At 44.7% G+C, this 17,361-nt stretch overlaps 1 protein-coding gene across 5 annotated transcripts in view; it reads right to left on the reverse strand.

Annotated features, from left to right (window-relative positions):
• The window catches only part of LOC128588282 (neurotrimin), a 957,145-nt gene that overhangs the window by 11,075 nt on the left and 928,709 nt on the right, over window positions 1-17,361 (reverse strand). For all 5 annotated transcript variants that reach the window (XM_053595012.1, XM_053595011.1, XM_053595010.1 and 2 more), the window contains 3 exons: window positions 10,738-10,872; window positions 8,166-8,286; window positions 3,033-3,184 (listed from right to left, as the gene is read on the reverse strand). In XM_053595012.1, coding sequence (XP_053450987.1) covers window positions 3,033-3,184; window positions 8,166-8,286; window positions 10,738-10,872 — 408 coding nt within the window. The remainder of the gene's footprint in view (window positions 1-3,032; window positions 3,185-8,165; window positions 8,287-10,737; window positions 10,873-17,361) is intronic.

The following is a 17,361-nucleotide window of genomic DNA, read 5'->3' on the forward strand; positions in this document are numbered from 1 at the left end:
GGGCGGGCAGTAAGGGAGGTTGGCCACTGCACACGTTTTGCAGCACTTATGGAATCCTGCCTAGGTTGTGCCAGGCTGGGTTCATGATTTGCTAACAAAAGCCCAAGGACTCTTTCCAGATGGGATTTCTCCTCTGGATCCCCACCCTCATTGTTTCATCGTGGGAGACCAAGTTCAAAAATTCTGAACCTGGGCCAATGTGAGAGTGAAAAGGTCCCCCCAAACTCTGCCATTCAGGAACCTGGGAGCCAGACTCAGAGGCTCCTGCAATTTCTCTAATCTCAGAGCCCTATTGGTTCAGGAGAGGAGGGATTAACCTACTCCCATTTGGCTTAAGGACCTTGAAAGATCCCGGCTGCAGTCACGATGGGAGCCTCTTGCACCAGAATTCCTCACTTCTCCACGTTCGCCTAGGTCACATGGATAGAGTGTTCCGTTTGCGCACAAGTCGGTAGCGAAATCCTCGTAATTTAGCTGGCTTTCTGTAATGCCACGGGACAGCAAAATCCATCGGAAAGTTTGTTCGTTCACAAAAAGCAAAAGCTAACTCTCTGAGTTGTGCGAGTCTGCTGGATGGATCGTGATGAAAAATGACATAGAAAATTCTCTAACAAATTCATGTTTTTCCAAGGAGCTCATTGATGGTGAGCTCATGAATGAATGGAGGAGCCACAGTAATGGCTGGACTTGCCTCAGCAAGAGCTGGTGGGTTGGAAACAGTCCTCTCGCATGTCAAGGGAGTTTCACTAGCTCCACAGAACTAGGGGACCCAGGCAGCATTGCTTGTGATGAGCTCCTCAGGAATGGTCTCTCAGCTGAGGCCAAAACACTGAATTGGCTTCTGATTGACCAAGTTGGTTGGTTTGTTTACTTATTTATTTATTTTTGAGACAGACTATCACTCTGTCATCCTAGTACAGTGCCGTGGCATCACAGCTCACAGCAACCTCAACTTCCTGGGCTCAAGTTATATCCTCTTGCCTCAGCCTTTGGAGTTGCTGGGACTACAGGCACCTGCCATAATGCCTGGCTAGTTTTCTAGTAGAGACAGGGTCTCACTCTTGCTCTGGCTGGTCTCAAAGTCCTGAACGCAAGTGATCCTCCCCGAGGCCTCCCAGAGTGCTAGAATTACAGGCATGAGCCACTATGCCTGGCCTCTGATTAAGTTTTGAAAATGCTGCAAACTTCCGCTCCCTCTTGGAGATAAAGCGTGTTCAGGCTCTGAGACCTCCTGTTTTAAGGAATATCCCCATATGCACTCTGCCCATCTCCAGTTGACCCCATCTTTCTAAACATATTTGGATACATATTATTTCTTTTTAATGTACTTTTTAGAAAACCCTGGACTCCAGAGATGGGGCAATGGTGGGAATGTCCCAAAGGATGTGGGGGAGGGGCAAATGCTGGCATGGGGTGGGAGAGGGGAGAAGTTGAAGCCTTACTTGCCACACATGGTCCGCTGAGAAGGGCACATTTATCACCCCTGCTTCACTACTATGCTTGTCATAAATGTCAACTATTTCATTCTTAGAAAAAAAAAGGGGGGGGGGTTTGCTGCTTCTTTCTATTCTTGAATAACTCTGAGATGAATTTAAGGGGAGAGCCAGGGAATTAGACAGCAGTGATAAAGCCAATGGCAAAACCATTTTATGCATCCAAATCAGTACAGAAAGGAGGGCAGAGGGGGTTGGAGACCGCTGAGGAGGCTGAGGTCTCTGTGGGTGGAGGGCAGGACTTGGGAGAGTTTAATGGAAAGTGAGGGGGAGTGCCAGATTTGCAAGGTGAGGGAGGAAGCAGTCTGTTTCTTCCAAATCCTGGCCCTCTGTTCATGCAGAGAGACACCTGCCAAAAAGCCAAAAGGGCTTAACAAATGTGAGGGGCATTGATGATCATCCCTGTGTGTGAGATGTCAGACAGATCACTCACTCCCATCACAGCTCTGCCCATTCTGAGCTGCCAGCTCGGGGATGGAGGGCGGCCTTCCCATCCCTGGCCCTCTCAAATAAAGCTGGGTTTTATTTTATGTGCCGGGCAGAGGTAGAGTGGATGTGATCTGGAAGCAGAGATGGCAAAGTGGAGCAGCCCGGGCTCATGACTCAGAGTGAGTTGTACCCACTGCCACCGAGGGTATGTCACAGGGGTAGGGGTGGCGGAGGGCCCTGGAGGCTACAGGACTGTCTGGGAGGTCTCAGAAGAAAAGGAATTTAAGTGTTGCCAATTATCTGCCAAGGCCTCTGCTTTCCCACCCTTCACATTGAACACGTGCGTTTGTTAACACGGGCGGGAGGGGCTGTGTGGAAAACAATTCAAAAAATCCTAAACTCACTGAACTTGATGGAGTATGAAGGAATTTGTCCAAAAGGCAAGTGGAAATTAATACTGCAACCTATGGGGAGGATGTGCGTCCATTAACGATGGAAGCCACCAGCAGAGGCCTGATGGCACAGTCAGGGCAGGCGCCCCAAGGCCGGGCTCTCTGCTCACAGAGGGCAGGGTACATGGGGCCACAGGGGCTGCCGGCTTGCTTCTGGCATCAGTACACCAGCCAGAGAGAGGATGGAGATGGATGACTGGAAACAGTTTGAGACAAGGGGAAATTTCATACTAAAGTGACAAGCAAAATATTGAACTTGTAGAACATTTTGAGCTCTTGACTATTTTACCTAATTATAAACCCCACAGTCAGTTTAGGGGGGTTATAATTTTCACCAAACCCCACATCACGAAAAAAATTAAATGTCATTTTTTTGGCATCTCCAAGTCCTTTTATCTTGGGATAAGAGAGAGTGAAACGTGAACGTTCTTTTTTTCATTTTTATATTCCTGCTCTGATAGCTACTTTCAGACATGTGCCGGTTTCCCTCTCCCTCTGTGCCTTGCTGTTTCTCTGTCTCCTCTCTCTGACTTCTCTTACTCACTCCTGCCTAAGTGACTTTGGAAACGGGCCCTCGCAGGCCCTCCCGTCCTGCCCCTCCCCAGGACCCCTCTCCTGCCCACACTCTCTCCCCGCCCAGCCCAGGGCACAGTCTCACCAAAGAGCGTGATGCTGGCATTGGTGTGGCCCAGCTTGTTGGAGGCCACACAGGTGTAGTTCCCGTAGTCGTGTTCAGAGACATTGAAGAAGATGAGTTTCGAGAGGAAAGGTCTGTTTTCCACTTTGACACCTTTCTTTCCTTCCATCAGTCTGAGTTACACAGGAGACAATACAAGGAGAAAACAAAGACATGGTTATATTTCTCCAGTAGGAGGAAGACAGAGTCTGGGATGGATGACCTCCTCCATGCCGCCTCTCCAACACCATTAGAACGGCTGTTTGCGCCAACCGCTCCATCAGTTCACACCCAACACGTGTAATGGGCTTTCTCTGTTTTCACATGCGTGCCCAGAGACGCTGCTGTGGGGTATCTTACTGCCTTATACTGGTATTTAAGTTCTCTGAAGGCAGGAGCAGACTCTTCTCCTTGCTTTGTAAGCCCATCCTTCACACCACAACACTTACGTTGTGTGAACTGTGACCCTGGGAACAATGTCACCCACGCAGCAGGCGCCCAACGGTGTGTACTTGACGAGGATGGTGGTGATAATGGAGATGGTGATGCTGACGACCACCTTGAAAATGAAAAACTCAAGCTTCGAAGAAAAGAGCAATCTGAGGGCTTAGAAAGAACGATGTTTTTCAAGCACCTGGGTTATAAAATTTCTCCTTAAGCACATGAGGTGTTCTATAGATAACCCTTCATTTAGGGGGCTAGGAAGAGGGAGAATAATAATTTTCTCAGGTGGGGCCTCTGAAGGGCTTGGGAGGAATGATCTGATGAGAGTATTATAGGGGATCAGCGTGGGAAGGATGTGCCACCCCTCAGACTAGACCCTACTGAGCCTACAGTGTCCCTGGACTTCACCATGGCAGCCCAGTATGCCACAGGGCTGTGTGAGTCGCAGGGGGCCTTTAGAATTGCCATGGGTAGTAAGTGTCTAGGGGAAGGTAGATATGTTTATTAAAACCATGGATTCTATCACCGGGGACTTAGGGTAAGGAGAAAGCTATTGTAAGGGACAGTAGGCACATTTCCTCCATTTTTTTTTTTTTTTTTGGGAGACAGAGTCACTCAGTTACTCCATTTATAGGAGCACTGGCTTTCCATGTCTGCCTGGAAATGAAGTCCCAAATAAATCCTTGAATGGCACCCACTTGAGACAAATTTATTGAGTTGGGGTTGGCACAGCTTGGTCACAATCACATCAAGGGTAGCTCCCATTTAGTGCCTTATTATTATTATTTTTTTTTGAGACAGTCTCACTTTGTCACACTCAGTAGAGTGCTGTAGCATTACAGCTCACAGCAACCTCAAACTCTTGTGCTCAAGTGATTCTCTTGCCTCAGCCTCCCGAATAGCTGGGACTATAGGTGCCTGCCACCATGCTCAACTATTTTTAGAGACAGGGTCCCGCTCTTGCTCAGGCTTGTCTTAAACTCACGAGCTCAGGCAATCCACCTGCCTTGGCCTCCCAGAGTGCTGGGATTGCAGGCATGAGCCACCATGCCCAGCTCAGGAGCTCTTAACAGCAATTCCTGTTATAATTGTGGGTGTCCAAAAAATCTGAAACCAGCTCTCTGAAATGTCTTATTTCAGAGGATGGGCTTTAAGGCAATGTTCTACTTTCCCAGAAACAATTTGTAATCCTTACCCAGAAGCTGACCTGATGTTACGGAAGACACAAATGCTGCTGGGGCAGAAACTCTGTTTAAAGAAGAATGTTGAGGAATATAAACACAAACCTACATTTCCTGGTAGGGCTGAGCTGGAGCAGCACTCTTAGGAAGTAAACATTGTCACAGTAAGGACATATTGGAATAAAGCACGTTGAGCATGCTTGGGGCAAATGGCTGGTACTGGAGTCACCAAACCAGGAAAGATCACAGTCAAGGCCAAAAAAGAAAGCGAAGTCCAATAAGACAATGGTTTGAAAATGCTTTGTAGACTCTACAATGCGATTCAGTCTGATGCACTTCTATGGAATCAGACACAGAAGACTGTCCCCGGGTCACAGTATGATTTGGCACAGAGGGCAGCTGCATTGTCATTATCTGAAGACTTGATCTCTGTGGGGTTATGAAATAATTCTCTCCACTCCCAAAATTTACAGTAACCTTGATCAGAAGAGAGAGGCAGGTTCTCACTGGGGTTCTCACCCAACATCTCCAGGGAAGTCAGTAGATGCTCTGGAGGGCCTTGCCTTACTTTTCATTAAGTAGGTTTTCCTCTGGGAGTCTTCCTTTCTCAAAACCCAGGGGCAGAGCACTGGCCTGAGTCCATGGGTTTCATTAAAATGCTAGCACTCTCTGAATGGAATGAGGCATCTGGCTGTGCGGCCAGAGGCCACTTTTACTTCTGCTATGTAGATACTGATCCTTTAGGGGATGCTGTCCGCAGACCACTCTCCATACCACCCACTAGGAGCCTTCTGTGAACTCTTCTAGGGTACTGATCTCAGCTGCCATTCTGACACTCCTGGGATGGGGAGGAAGCCTTCACATCATAACCAAGCTGCGAATGAGATTCCGGCTCTATAGTGGGGAGAGACTTACCCAAAGCAGGTTCCTGCCTGACACCTCTGAAGATTCTTTCACTAAAAACCTTGCAGGGAGGCCAGCAGCACTTTGCAGAACTTTGAAGCTCTTGGCATGACACACTTTGCCCCACTCCAGGTAGGCACACCTTCCCCCATTCTGCACTGCTATCGGGCTTCCGTTTCTTAATGAAGCCATGGGCTTTTGATTGGCTCATGTCCCTGTTGGGCTGGTGGCCCTTATTAATTACAGCATCCCATCTTCTCGTCCTCTGACTGCTAACACACGCCGTGGCATACAGTGGAGCAGCACCGGCAGCCAAAAGACTTCTGACCTCAAAGTTAAGAAAACTGCTCATCCTCACTGCACACACTCCTTTAATTGGCCTCTGAAGTCTGCTCTTCTTACTAAAAATGGGAGCTGAGGGAGAGTTGGCCTTCCCCCCAGGGCAGAGGCAATATGTCCCTGGAGACCTGCCCAGGCAGGCTGCCTGACAGGCACAACTGGCTGTGACGAGGACCTGAGGCAGCGGTGCTGCTGAGCTGTATGCCAGGTAGAAAGACAACTCCATTCAATGGAAGAACACTGGAAATAAATGCAAAACTAACCAAAAGAAAGGGAAAGAGGAGAAAAGGAGAAGCCATCAGAACTCAAAGAAAGAATGAAACAAAACTGGCTGAGCCAGGCAGGGAGACAACCCCGGGCCATGCTATTTGGTGCTGTCCTCCAGGGGAGATGACGGTGGGGTGGGGTCCCTCTTATGACCACGGTTGCAGTGCAAAGAGCAGAGCACTTGGGCGGTGCCTGTGGCTCAAAGGAGGGCGCCGGCCCCATATGCTGGAGATGGCAGGTTCAAACCCAGCCCCGGCCAAAAAAAAAAAAAAAAAAAAGCAGAGTGCTCTCGTTACTTTCTTCACCATTGGCTATTTTTGCTCTATTTTCTTCTAAGATCTTGCTTTTCCCTATATTTAGTTTCTATTTTCCTCCCATAAAGAATTAGAGTAATAGAATGCAGCTGATTAATTTTCACTAAGACACGGACAATTAAAGGTTCAGGAACTGACCCTACAGCTCAATTGTTTTTGGTTTGTTTGTTTTATTTTGTTTTGTTAAAAAATGGACCTTTATGTCTCTGTTTTCTTCTTCTGAAGAGGAGGGAGTAAGTGACGTTGGATTTCTGTGTAACATAACCTTGTTTATTTGTCCCCAAAATACCATGACCGCCTTCTGCCTGGTTCTGAATTCTTAGGAGAAGGATAACCAGCTCCAGGAGAAGAAATTTTTATTTCTTTGTGAGTTCATTCTTCCTCTTTCTACTTTAGCTTTTTAATCCGTGAAGTTGGCTGGGTGAGTATGTACCATATTTTAAGGTGGATGAACCTTAAAGATTTTTTTTTTGAAAAAAGAAAACACTCATTCTCATTTGGAAGGATTAAGACACAGCAAATCTTATGACTTAGTTCTAAGCAAAATTCAGTTTTTTTTTTGTAGAGACAGAGTCTCACTTTACTGCCCTTGGTAGAGTGCCATGATGTCACAGGACTCATAGCAACCTCCAGCTCTTGGGCTTCCGCGATTCTCCTGCCTCAGCCTCCCGAGCAGTTGGGACTACGGGCAATTCAGAGGATAGATGGGTGTCTCACTGACTCGCAGGAAGAGGGAAAAGCCAGGCATGTTGAAGAAGTCCATGCAGTGTGACACCTCCGGCCCTGGGCTCTCCCGCCCTGCTCTGCTTCTCAGAATCACTCCCTTTGCCGTCTTTTCTTCTCTGCTCTGCAACCTCCATCTCTCCCCTCTCAAGCGCCCCTCACACACCTCAGTACTTGTTTGTATCACCTCTACCAGCAGCTCCATTGTTATGAAAATGTTCTCAGCACAGACAGCGCTGCACTTTCAGTTGGTGTTCATCCACCTTAAAATAGCTCTTTGATAACAGTAATTGCCGTGTTGCCTGGCTGTGCCGAGCTACTGATCCCTGCGCTGACACACATTCGATAACTCCTCAAAATGATCATCTTCAGCGACTCACAACAAATATCCCAATGACGGCTGCAACAATGGGAAGGAAGGGAATAGTCCCCTCACTTTTCTCCTATAGTAAAAGAACAAGTTGGGCACAAAGGGAGGGCTATCTCCAGGTCACAGGCTCTCATACGCAGTTACTGATGATGTCTGGGATGGAAGTGCCCACGTAGTGGCTGCGACTAACTTGTTAGCCACCCCTGGAGCCTCAGAAAGTGTTAAAAATAGCTTCAGGTGGAACACATTATTTTTTTGGCCTATGAAAACTCTCAGACCTTATGATATTGCTACTTCCTCTTGAGATTTTGCCTTCCTAAAAAAAAAAAAAAAAAGTTTCCTTTCAAGACTGCTGGTTGGCAAGTGATAATTCTGCACAGGGATATTAAGATCTAAGTGAAAGTCCATTCATGTTAAGGAAGAGCTTGTTAGCAAATCCCCTCCCCATTAGACGGGAGGAATTCAGAAGAGGATTTTATAGGAATTCATTTGCAACCATCTGGAATTGGGAACCTGGAACAGTTTTCTCGTTCTGGGCAGGTGGCGGTGGGGAGAGGACCAGAGGGGGACTTACCTTTTGTCACCCTTGTACCACTGGAATTCTGCTGAAGGTACTGCTGAGGCTTCACACTGCAGTGTCCCCTTCTGTCCCACGGGGACACCCGTACCCTTTGCTTCGGAAATGTATGGTGGATCTGCAGAAAGAAAATGTCCCATAGAATTTTAAAATGCATTTTGAGATGAGGGAGCCTGCTTCATTCATTCAACTTGCTTTTTATTCCTTCTCCCACCTCTGCTTATGTGCGCTGTCAAATTGCTATACGAATTATGCCAGAGAATGAAAACGTTTTCAATTTCATTCTAAGGAAGAGGTCTGTCTTCCTAGTGGGTATTGTTTCTGTTCCCCTCTGCAAGAGTTGCAATGACCAGGGATTCAGCTTATTTTCTGTTCAACACTTTTTAACTTTCATAGTATAATGCACACCCATCAACCCTCTGCTCCATGGGTTAAGGGTCAACACCTTTAATCAGCCTTATAGAATTTCTGCACACCAGGTTCTTGCCAAAATATACAACTTTGAACTATTCAATCCCCATCAAAAGCTCAGCTGCAAGAAATAACATTCAAGGAAAATTGCCTGAAGGAGATTCACAGATCAGTCATTCCTCTTGATATTCTAAACGGGATCCCTGTCCAGCCAGACCACACCAGACTCACAAACTTGGTCTGCGCTCATTTGAAGTCCTGACCCAACCACCCTTGATACTTCATCGGTTTGCACTGAGGAGCCTTATGAAAAACACGCACAATAAACTTGCGGTTCTATTTCACGCAGATATACTGTACATAATGTTGACAATGTCTTACAGTGCTCTATATGTGAAGCCCATAAAGAATTTTCTCTAGGGTCTCTGGAACAGGAAAAGCATCTCTTCTCCCAAGCAACCATTTGCTTTTATCTTATGGAAAACATAAATCTTAAAGCAGGTAATGTTTTTCCTCTTTACTTTAGCAAGGCAAGACCACGTTCTGAACCCACACCTAGCAACCTTAAGGTACATAGCCCATGTGTTGTTTTTTCCTTAGCTTTCACTCATTCCCTAGATATATTTTTCCTTTATTTCCATTTCTTTACTTTTTAGGTTTATCTTGATAAACTATAAATCATCTTAGTCCTTATTTCATTTATTTATTTATTTATTTGAGACTGTCACTGTACTGGGTAGAGTGCAGTGGTGTCATCACAGCTCACAGCAACCTCAGGCTTCTGGGCTCCAGTGATCTTCTTGCCTCAATCTCTTCAGTAGCTGGGACTACAGGCACTTGCCACAATGCTGGGCTAGTTTTTCTATTTTTAGTACAGATGGGTCTGGCTCTTGCTCAGGCTGGTCTAGAATTCCTGAGCTCAATTCCCAGGCCTCCCATGGTGCCAGGATTATAGGCATGAGCCACCATGCCCTGCCCTTAGTCCCTTAAAAAAAAAAAAGTTGGATGGTAGAAAAGAATGGTAACATTGTTATATCTATTCCTTGTTTTTTAAAATGCTTCATGCTAACTACCCTGTTTCCCTGAAAATAAGACACCCTTCGAAAATAAGACCTACTTACAGGAAAGATAAGACGTCCCCTGAAAATAAGACCTAGCGCATCTTCGGGAGCACACCTTAAAATAAGACACTGTCTTATTTTCGGGGAAACAGGGTAGGTTTGCATTGTCACAGAACAGAGCATTAAAGAAAAGGACCGGCATTCACCCAGAATCTTTCCACTGCTTTCACGCCCTGCCCCCACCCAGTTTTGAAGGGAAAAGTCTTGTTCTCGCTGGTTTAGTTCTTGGGTTCGATTCTGTCGTGAGGCTTCCTGGAGTGTGCACAGCACAGCAAATCTTCAGAATGTCCTCTCACTGAGTCAGAGGACATAATGAGGCACCCAGCGGGGAAATGACAATGAACTTAGGAGACTGGAATGGGATGGATGTCGGAGAGAATTAAAGTGGTTGAGAAAGGAGGGTCCACAGCAGTCATTTACAAACTTTTTGGACTCTGTACCTCTATTTGTAAAAATGAAAATTTTTGATACACCTTCTGATATCAGAACTGGTATTCATTTATGTCAATACTCTGCATGTATACCATATACGTCAACATCCATAATTGTAAACAGATGAGGTACAATAAACACCCCACACAGCAGGCTCCAGTGATTCCTTCCTGTCCTCTAACATGTCACCTTGTGCCCCGTTATGGAGATGTCTGGTCTCCAGAGTGAGAGGCTCTTGGACAACTTCATCGTGTGTGTAAATTATGGGGAAAAAATTAGGATTTGAGTTTTGACACGTGTTTATAAATTATGCATTGAATGCCATTTAATGATCTCTCAGCCATGTAAGTCAAGTTCGGTATTAAATTACTTTCAGCTACTGTACCTTTTTTTTTTTTTCTTCCCAAGGTGACACTGTGGCACCTTGAGATGTCAAATACTGGAGTTTGAAATGGTTGCTCCTGAAAGCAGAGTGTGGAAAATGATGACATGGGAATTCCTGTCCTGGGTCAGCAGTGGGCTTTGCTAATGGGCTCTAGGTGGCGGCCACGGCAGCAGGCCGGCTTCACGCGCACACGGGGCGGGTGGCCGGTGACAATACTCACAGTTCACGGTGACCTTCACTCTCCGGACCACTGGTGCGGCCACGTCATTGGAGGCGCTGCACTCGTAGTCCCCCGACTGCTCTCGGGTGATGCCCTGAATTTCCAGGTACTCATCTTCACTCACAAAGCCAACAGCTGCAGGGGAAGCGGTGAGATATGGTGACATATTAATAGGAGGGAAAGAGACCCAAAACTTAGAAAACAAAGCAGCAAACGGTCCCATCTGCAGAGAACTGTGCCACTTGCAAGTTCAGATTCGGAGGAATTATGCGGGTTCTCCTTTCCCATCTCTTCTTACTCCTCCCACCACCAAATATCCCCGGGCTCTCCAGAAGACCAGCTGGAATGTTTGTGCTCCTACCTGTGCCAAGAAGAGCGCCTAGAGAATTATCGATCGTTGATAAGTGACTAATAATTTTGACATTTACACTGTCTGAATCTTACCAAGCAGTGCTGCTCAGGGATCCACATTAGCCCCTTAACTCTTTCTGATCTCAAGGTATGATTTAGACTGAACTTTGAATATCGAATTGATGACGGCAGCCTGGAACGTGAGTTAACTAAAAATGCCGCATTAGAACTGTGTGTGTGCATGTACATACCTACACACCCACACACACCCAGGAGCCACAAAGATAATGGAAACACGAATAAAATAAATTTAACTTTCTGTTTTTTCATACAGACCACTAAGTGGATAGGCAAAAATCAATTGTCTAAGCTTCTATCTGTTAACAGCTTTTAGGTACATGATCCCCAATACAGGCCAATATAGAGGATTAAACATCATACTTACTACAACAGTCACCAATATCATAACTCATCTGAGGAATTACTGAGAACAAGGCATTCTCCTGGCAAGTCTGCACTTGGCACTTGATGTCTAACCAGAAACAGAGCAGAGAGTCAGAAGCCACGGCAGCCATGGCACTCTGTCATGGAAACATCCTGAGACTCACTTTCTCTAGTGAAAAAGTATGAATGATTGCAATTGTCGCCTGCCAGCCAGGCTCCACTCCCCACATCTGGCCGTGAGCATCAGTCATGGAGAACCCAAGACATGTGAGCCCAGGAGGCAATTTCAGAGTTTTCTCTCAGAGACACCTTAGTCCTCATCTCCTTGCCAAAAAACAGTGAAAAACAAGAATAACTGCTTACATCCAGGGTCATCCGTCCTCACGAGGATAATTACAACAACGATATCCTAAACAATTCTTACAGGACCGTAAGCATAAATTAAAACTGTCCCTGGCCGCCGAGAAACATTTTCTCAGGTATAATACGTGTATGGTCCTAATAGGTAATACCTCACAGGGCTACTGAGAGCAACAAATGGAAAACATACACACACATAAACAGGAAAGCACTTTAAAAATTCTCATGCTCTGCACACCTGTTAATTTAGTCACATGCTATTAGCCCTCTGATCTGCCTGGAGGCACAGATTCAAGTGGAAAGAGACTATAATAATGTGAGTGGCCCAGTAAAAGGAAACAAAGGAACATTTCTCTCCAGGTCACGAAACCCCTCCACAACGGCACACGCTTCTGCTGACCCACAACGTAACGATACTAACAATAGGAACTGCTCTGATACAAAACCTTGTGCAAGATGTGGTTGTATTTGTTCCCAGACTGTTAACGCTCATCACTTTTTTTAGATGGCTTTATTCAGATATAATTCACTTAACATGCAGTTCAATGGCTTAAACTATACCATGCCATGTTTTTTAGTACATTTGTAGCAGTGCGCAACCATTACCATTTTAAAATCTGAAATTTTAAAACATTTTCACTCTTGCTTAAAAACACTTCATAACAGGAATATAAATAAGAGCCTACATTTCATCCTTCTTTGAGCTGTAAGTAATGCTTTACTCTCCTTATTCTCTGAGATGATCATAAATGTAACTGTTCCTCCATTTCTTTAAATTTTAGATTAACACGAGGGTATAAATGTTGAGGTTATGTTATTTTCATTTCTAAGGTAAAGTTCAAGAGGTCACCACTTTGGTCAAGATAACAATAGTAACCCAAGGTAATCACATCAAAACGACTCTCTTATAAATAAAGGCCACTCACTTGTTCTACTCTGCCAGCACTGGTTGGTCATAATAAGTTTTTATCACTGTCTGGAAGAAGCCTAACCTCAGTACCTTCTCATAAATCTTCATGTCACAAGGACCTACACTATATATGCACCAAAGCCCTTTTGGCTCTATTGCATACAGCAGAGAGAGAGAAAAAAAAAACAAAAAAACCTCTATCCATAGTAACAAGCAAGAAAGAAATAATAAATTCACAAGACAGAGAAGGAACATGTTAATAAGTAGAAAAAAAAGACCCCAAAGTCCAACATATGGGGAAAACAGTCAACCTTAAATCAAACAGACTCCTAATTCCAACCAGTAAGAAACTTCTTATTATTGTTTCATAAGGATTTTTTAGGGGGAAACTTAGTACTAACCTTGATTTGAGCAAGAGTGGAAGAAAGGAGGAGAAGAGATTTAAGTAAAGAATTTGTTTTTCCTCTTATGTTGTCCTTGTTTATCTGCTACCAACCACAGGACCGCGTTTGACAGATCTTTCCCCACTAGAATGCTATAATTACTGTGCAAAGCATCTCGGAGATCAGTGTCACACCTAATATTCCCATTAATTTTAAATGGTAGTCCTTGGTACATATGTGTGGCAATTGGTGTCATATTTTAATTAGGCTTGCCCTACACCATCTGAAATTAATAATAGCTTGAATTACCAGTGTAATTTATAAATTAACAGCGCTGCAGCATTAGGAAATAAATTAGCTCCGGACAGCTGTTTCTGGATGAGCTCCAGTGTTGAAGCAGTGACTGGTAGGACCCCAGGTCTCCCGGGAGGCCGTGTATTACATCACCAAAGCAGGGCAACAAAAAGAAAAGACTCTCTGTGTCTCTCGTTCTCTCCAACTAACGTCCACGCATCTATTTTATTTCTACTACCCAAATATGCTTGTGTTCTACCTAATGAGGTTTACAGAAGTCAACCTCGGACGAGCTCGTCATATGAACATCCAAATTGAGAAGGATGTTGGGAGGATGGCGGTCTAAGACTGCACCTCAAGTACACAAATAGGAGGGCAATTGAAAGGAATGAGTCACCCGGGACATGAAGTACAGACACGTATGGAGTTTCGCACACTAGCGTCAGGCCATCTTCTGTAGGGAAGCAAGTCAGATGGTTCAAGTTTTGCGGGAAGCATATGGTCTCCACAGACCCAGATTTCTAGAACCAGGGGGAGGGGATTTACACTCAAGTCATCCTGCAAGGCTTAATCAAGAACCAACAAGGCTTAATCTGAGCATCATATGTCCTCTGGACCAAATGGAGAAACTGCAGCGATCCCATTACTCATCCCTTCTCACGGGCATTCTTTCTGATTCAATGTGAAAGTAACTTGTATATAGTCAAATGCCTTATACATTTTAGCCATCATTGTCGTTATTTTCACTTTTATTCTCACACACATTTTTATCCATGAGAGGCACGCATGGCAAAAGTAGACAGAAGATGATCCGTCTATATACAACGAACTAAGCTTGGAACCAGCTGATGGCAGGTAGTAAAGTTTTTTTTTTTCTTTTTTTTTGCAGTTTTTGGCAGGGTCTGGGTTTGAACCCGCCACCTCCCCTATATGAGGCTGGCGCCCTACTCCTTTGAGCCACAGGCACTGCCCCTTTGGAACCAGTTGAAATGAGGTTCCCATAGGTGCTGCTTAAAGCAAACAGAACAAAACCCACAGAACTGAAATCTGAATTTGCAGAGGTAATGAGTCAAGGAGGAGTTTCATTTAACAGCATTTGTACCAGGGCCGGACAGTGATTCGTGTCTTATCACTAGTGTGAAAAACTTAGGAAGCATAATGGGAGAAGAAAAACTCAACTGCAGCAGCTTCTTGACGTGCTAAAGGAAATTCCTGCTTAAGAGACACCAGTGAAGAAGAGCAAACCACTTGATAGAGCCCAGTGAAAAGAAGCTCTTCACAGTCAATGGCTTCTCACTTATGAGACTGCCTTCTCTTTTTCAAAAGGAAACACATTCTTGGGTGGAAATGACACAATCATCTTCTTAAAATACCCCTTTATCATGACACACCTCTCAGACACTAAACGTGGTTTCCTCTCGCCTGTCACATCAAACACAATCTCCCCTGCTTGGTCATCAAAGCTCTCCGTAAAGTAGCCGGATCCACTCACTCAAGTTTATCTTGTGTTGGTGACATGAAGGAGGCACCAGATTGTAGTCGTAAAGAGTAAAAGTCTGGGGTCAGATAAACCTTCTAGTCTCATACGGTGATAAGTCCCCTAACTCTAGAACAATTTCCATATTGTGCAGTGCAGAAGAATATTACCCATTTCTAGGGTTGCTGTGGACTACGACACGTGTAATATGGCAAGTACAGGGAAAGGCACCTGTTTCCTTCTCCACCAGGGTTAGACACAACAATCATCATTCCATCACCACGGCCACCTCCACAACCCCTATGGCCAGGCCATATTTTTTATCCTGGACACACACAGTGATTTCTTTTTCACAGATTTTTTTTGTCAGCTAGAAAGTTGTATCTTTGCTGTCTACCCAAGAAAATACCACTTTCTTTTCCAAGTTTAACTCTTCCATGAAAATACTCTTAATATGGGTTAAATTGTGTCCTCCAAAGAGATATTCTTAAAGTCCTAACCATTGGGGTGTGGTGCCTCAGAATGTGATCAAATTTGGACAAAGGGCCTTTACAAAGGTAATCAAGTTGAAATAAAGGTAATAAAGTTGAATAAAAAGGGACAGATACGTATAGATGAAGGCCAGTGTGCACACACACGGGGGAAGACAGCCATGTGATGGCAGAGACGGGTTTGCAAACCAAGGAAGGCCAAGGACTGCTGGGACTCACCAGAAGCTACAGAGGTGAGGGAGGGTTCTTCCTTACAGTTGTAAGAGAGAGCACAGGATGACCAACTCCTTAATTTTGGAGTTCTAGCCTCCAGGCCTGGGACACTGACATGTTCCCTTCTGAAGATGTCCCCCCCTTAATTGTGTATGCCGTTCATCTCATCTTTAAAATCATAATTGAATCAAACTAAGGACATTAGTGGTTACCTAATCCATAGTCGTTCAACTAGGACATAGTTTGACTTCAAGTAGAATTCACTAAAATAGTTGCTTAATTTGTAGATTTCTAGGTCTCAACTAAGCCAGAATCACCTGTGACTAGGAGTTTTCAGAATCTCACCAGGAAATTCTCTTGTGTAGGCAGGTTTGGGAACTAGTGCTTTAGTTAAACACTCACATTTTTCATGTGGGGAACTGAAGGGTACAGGAGGCAATGGTCACACGTCTGGCTAATGACAAAGCACACCAGGTCTCCGGGCGTTGACCCTCTGCTCCTGCAGTTGTAACAGCATTTTCTAATAGCTGTTTTGTGCTATGCACACAGGTCTGATTTTTCCAATGTGACTGAAGTTCTTTGATACAGGAACCAGGTCTTGGACATCTCTGGCTCTCAGGAACCTAGGCAAGCAGTTTGCATAATTTGGAAATGTATCACCTTCTTATTGATTAACTGATGGGCTGACAGACCCCGAACAACAGGTTGAATTTAATCAAAAAAGTCAGGAAGTCCTTGCTGCTTCCCTAACCCTCATGGCTCTATTCCCCATGATACCACTTCTGGTTCTCAGCGTGATATTTGTATTTCCTGACTTCAAAAAATATCATCATTATTAGTGTTCTACCCGAAAAGATTTTCTTTAAATATGTAATTTTAAAAGGTTTATCGAGTGTTTAGTATAATTTATGTCTAATCTGAGGGCAAATTATTTCTACAGGGGACTGTATCCTTAATTTAAAAATGTAGATCAATAAAGAAGTATGATTTATCTAACAGAAATCTGTTTTACAGCCAACTTTTCGGGACAACAGCTATTTCATTAAGGGGAATATGACAGCCAGATCAGTGCAATGAAGCAAGCTGGATATGTAGTCACACCTGTCCCCAAATCCCCAGAGGAGCCGCCTACGGTCCAAAGTGCTGAGCTCAGCAGTTTATAGCTAATCTAAGGACTAAGATGGCCATATGTAAGTAACACCACTTTGGGAAAGAAAACCCCACATTTATGAGTTTTTAGATTGGGCATTAAAATCATTCTAAATGAAAAATAATAATAGCCATAATTATCATTTTTATCTTACCCAAGAATAAGCTTGTCAGGAGAGCAGCTGTAGCTGCTGGAGAGGAGAGGACACAGCTGTCTCCTTGCTTAATATTTTTGGGGCATATACACATACCAGCTGAGATAAAATCATCAGACATCACATCAGACATTGAAAAAAATACATAACACAGAATCCCAGCATTGAAAAGAATCATTTTCAAAATTTAGGTCCAGTACTGTGACTAGCAAAGTGCCCTTCTTGTCCTGGACAGGTCCCCTAGCCCTGTGCATCTCTGCCCTCTCAGGCTGCACCAGGCCTCAGGGATTGCTGCTTGTGGGGCAGCAATGTCAGCTGGTGTCCCTCCTGGTGAAGTTATGACAGCAGATGAGCATGGGAGGGTTTGTGTTTTGACTGGGAGAGGGCTCTGCTGTGT

This window comes from Nycticebus coucang, chromosome 6, assembly GCF_027406575.1.
Source record: "Nycticebus coucang isolate mNycCou1 chromosome 6, mNycCou1.pri, whole genome shotgun sequence".
NCBI classification, from domain to species: Eukaryota; Metazoa; Chordata; class Mammalia; order Primates; family Lorisidae; genus Nycticebus; species Nycticebus coucang.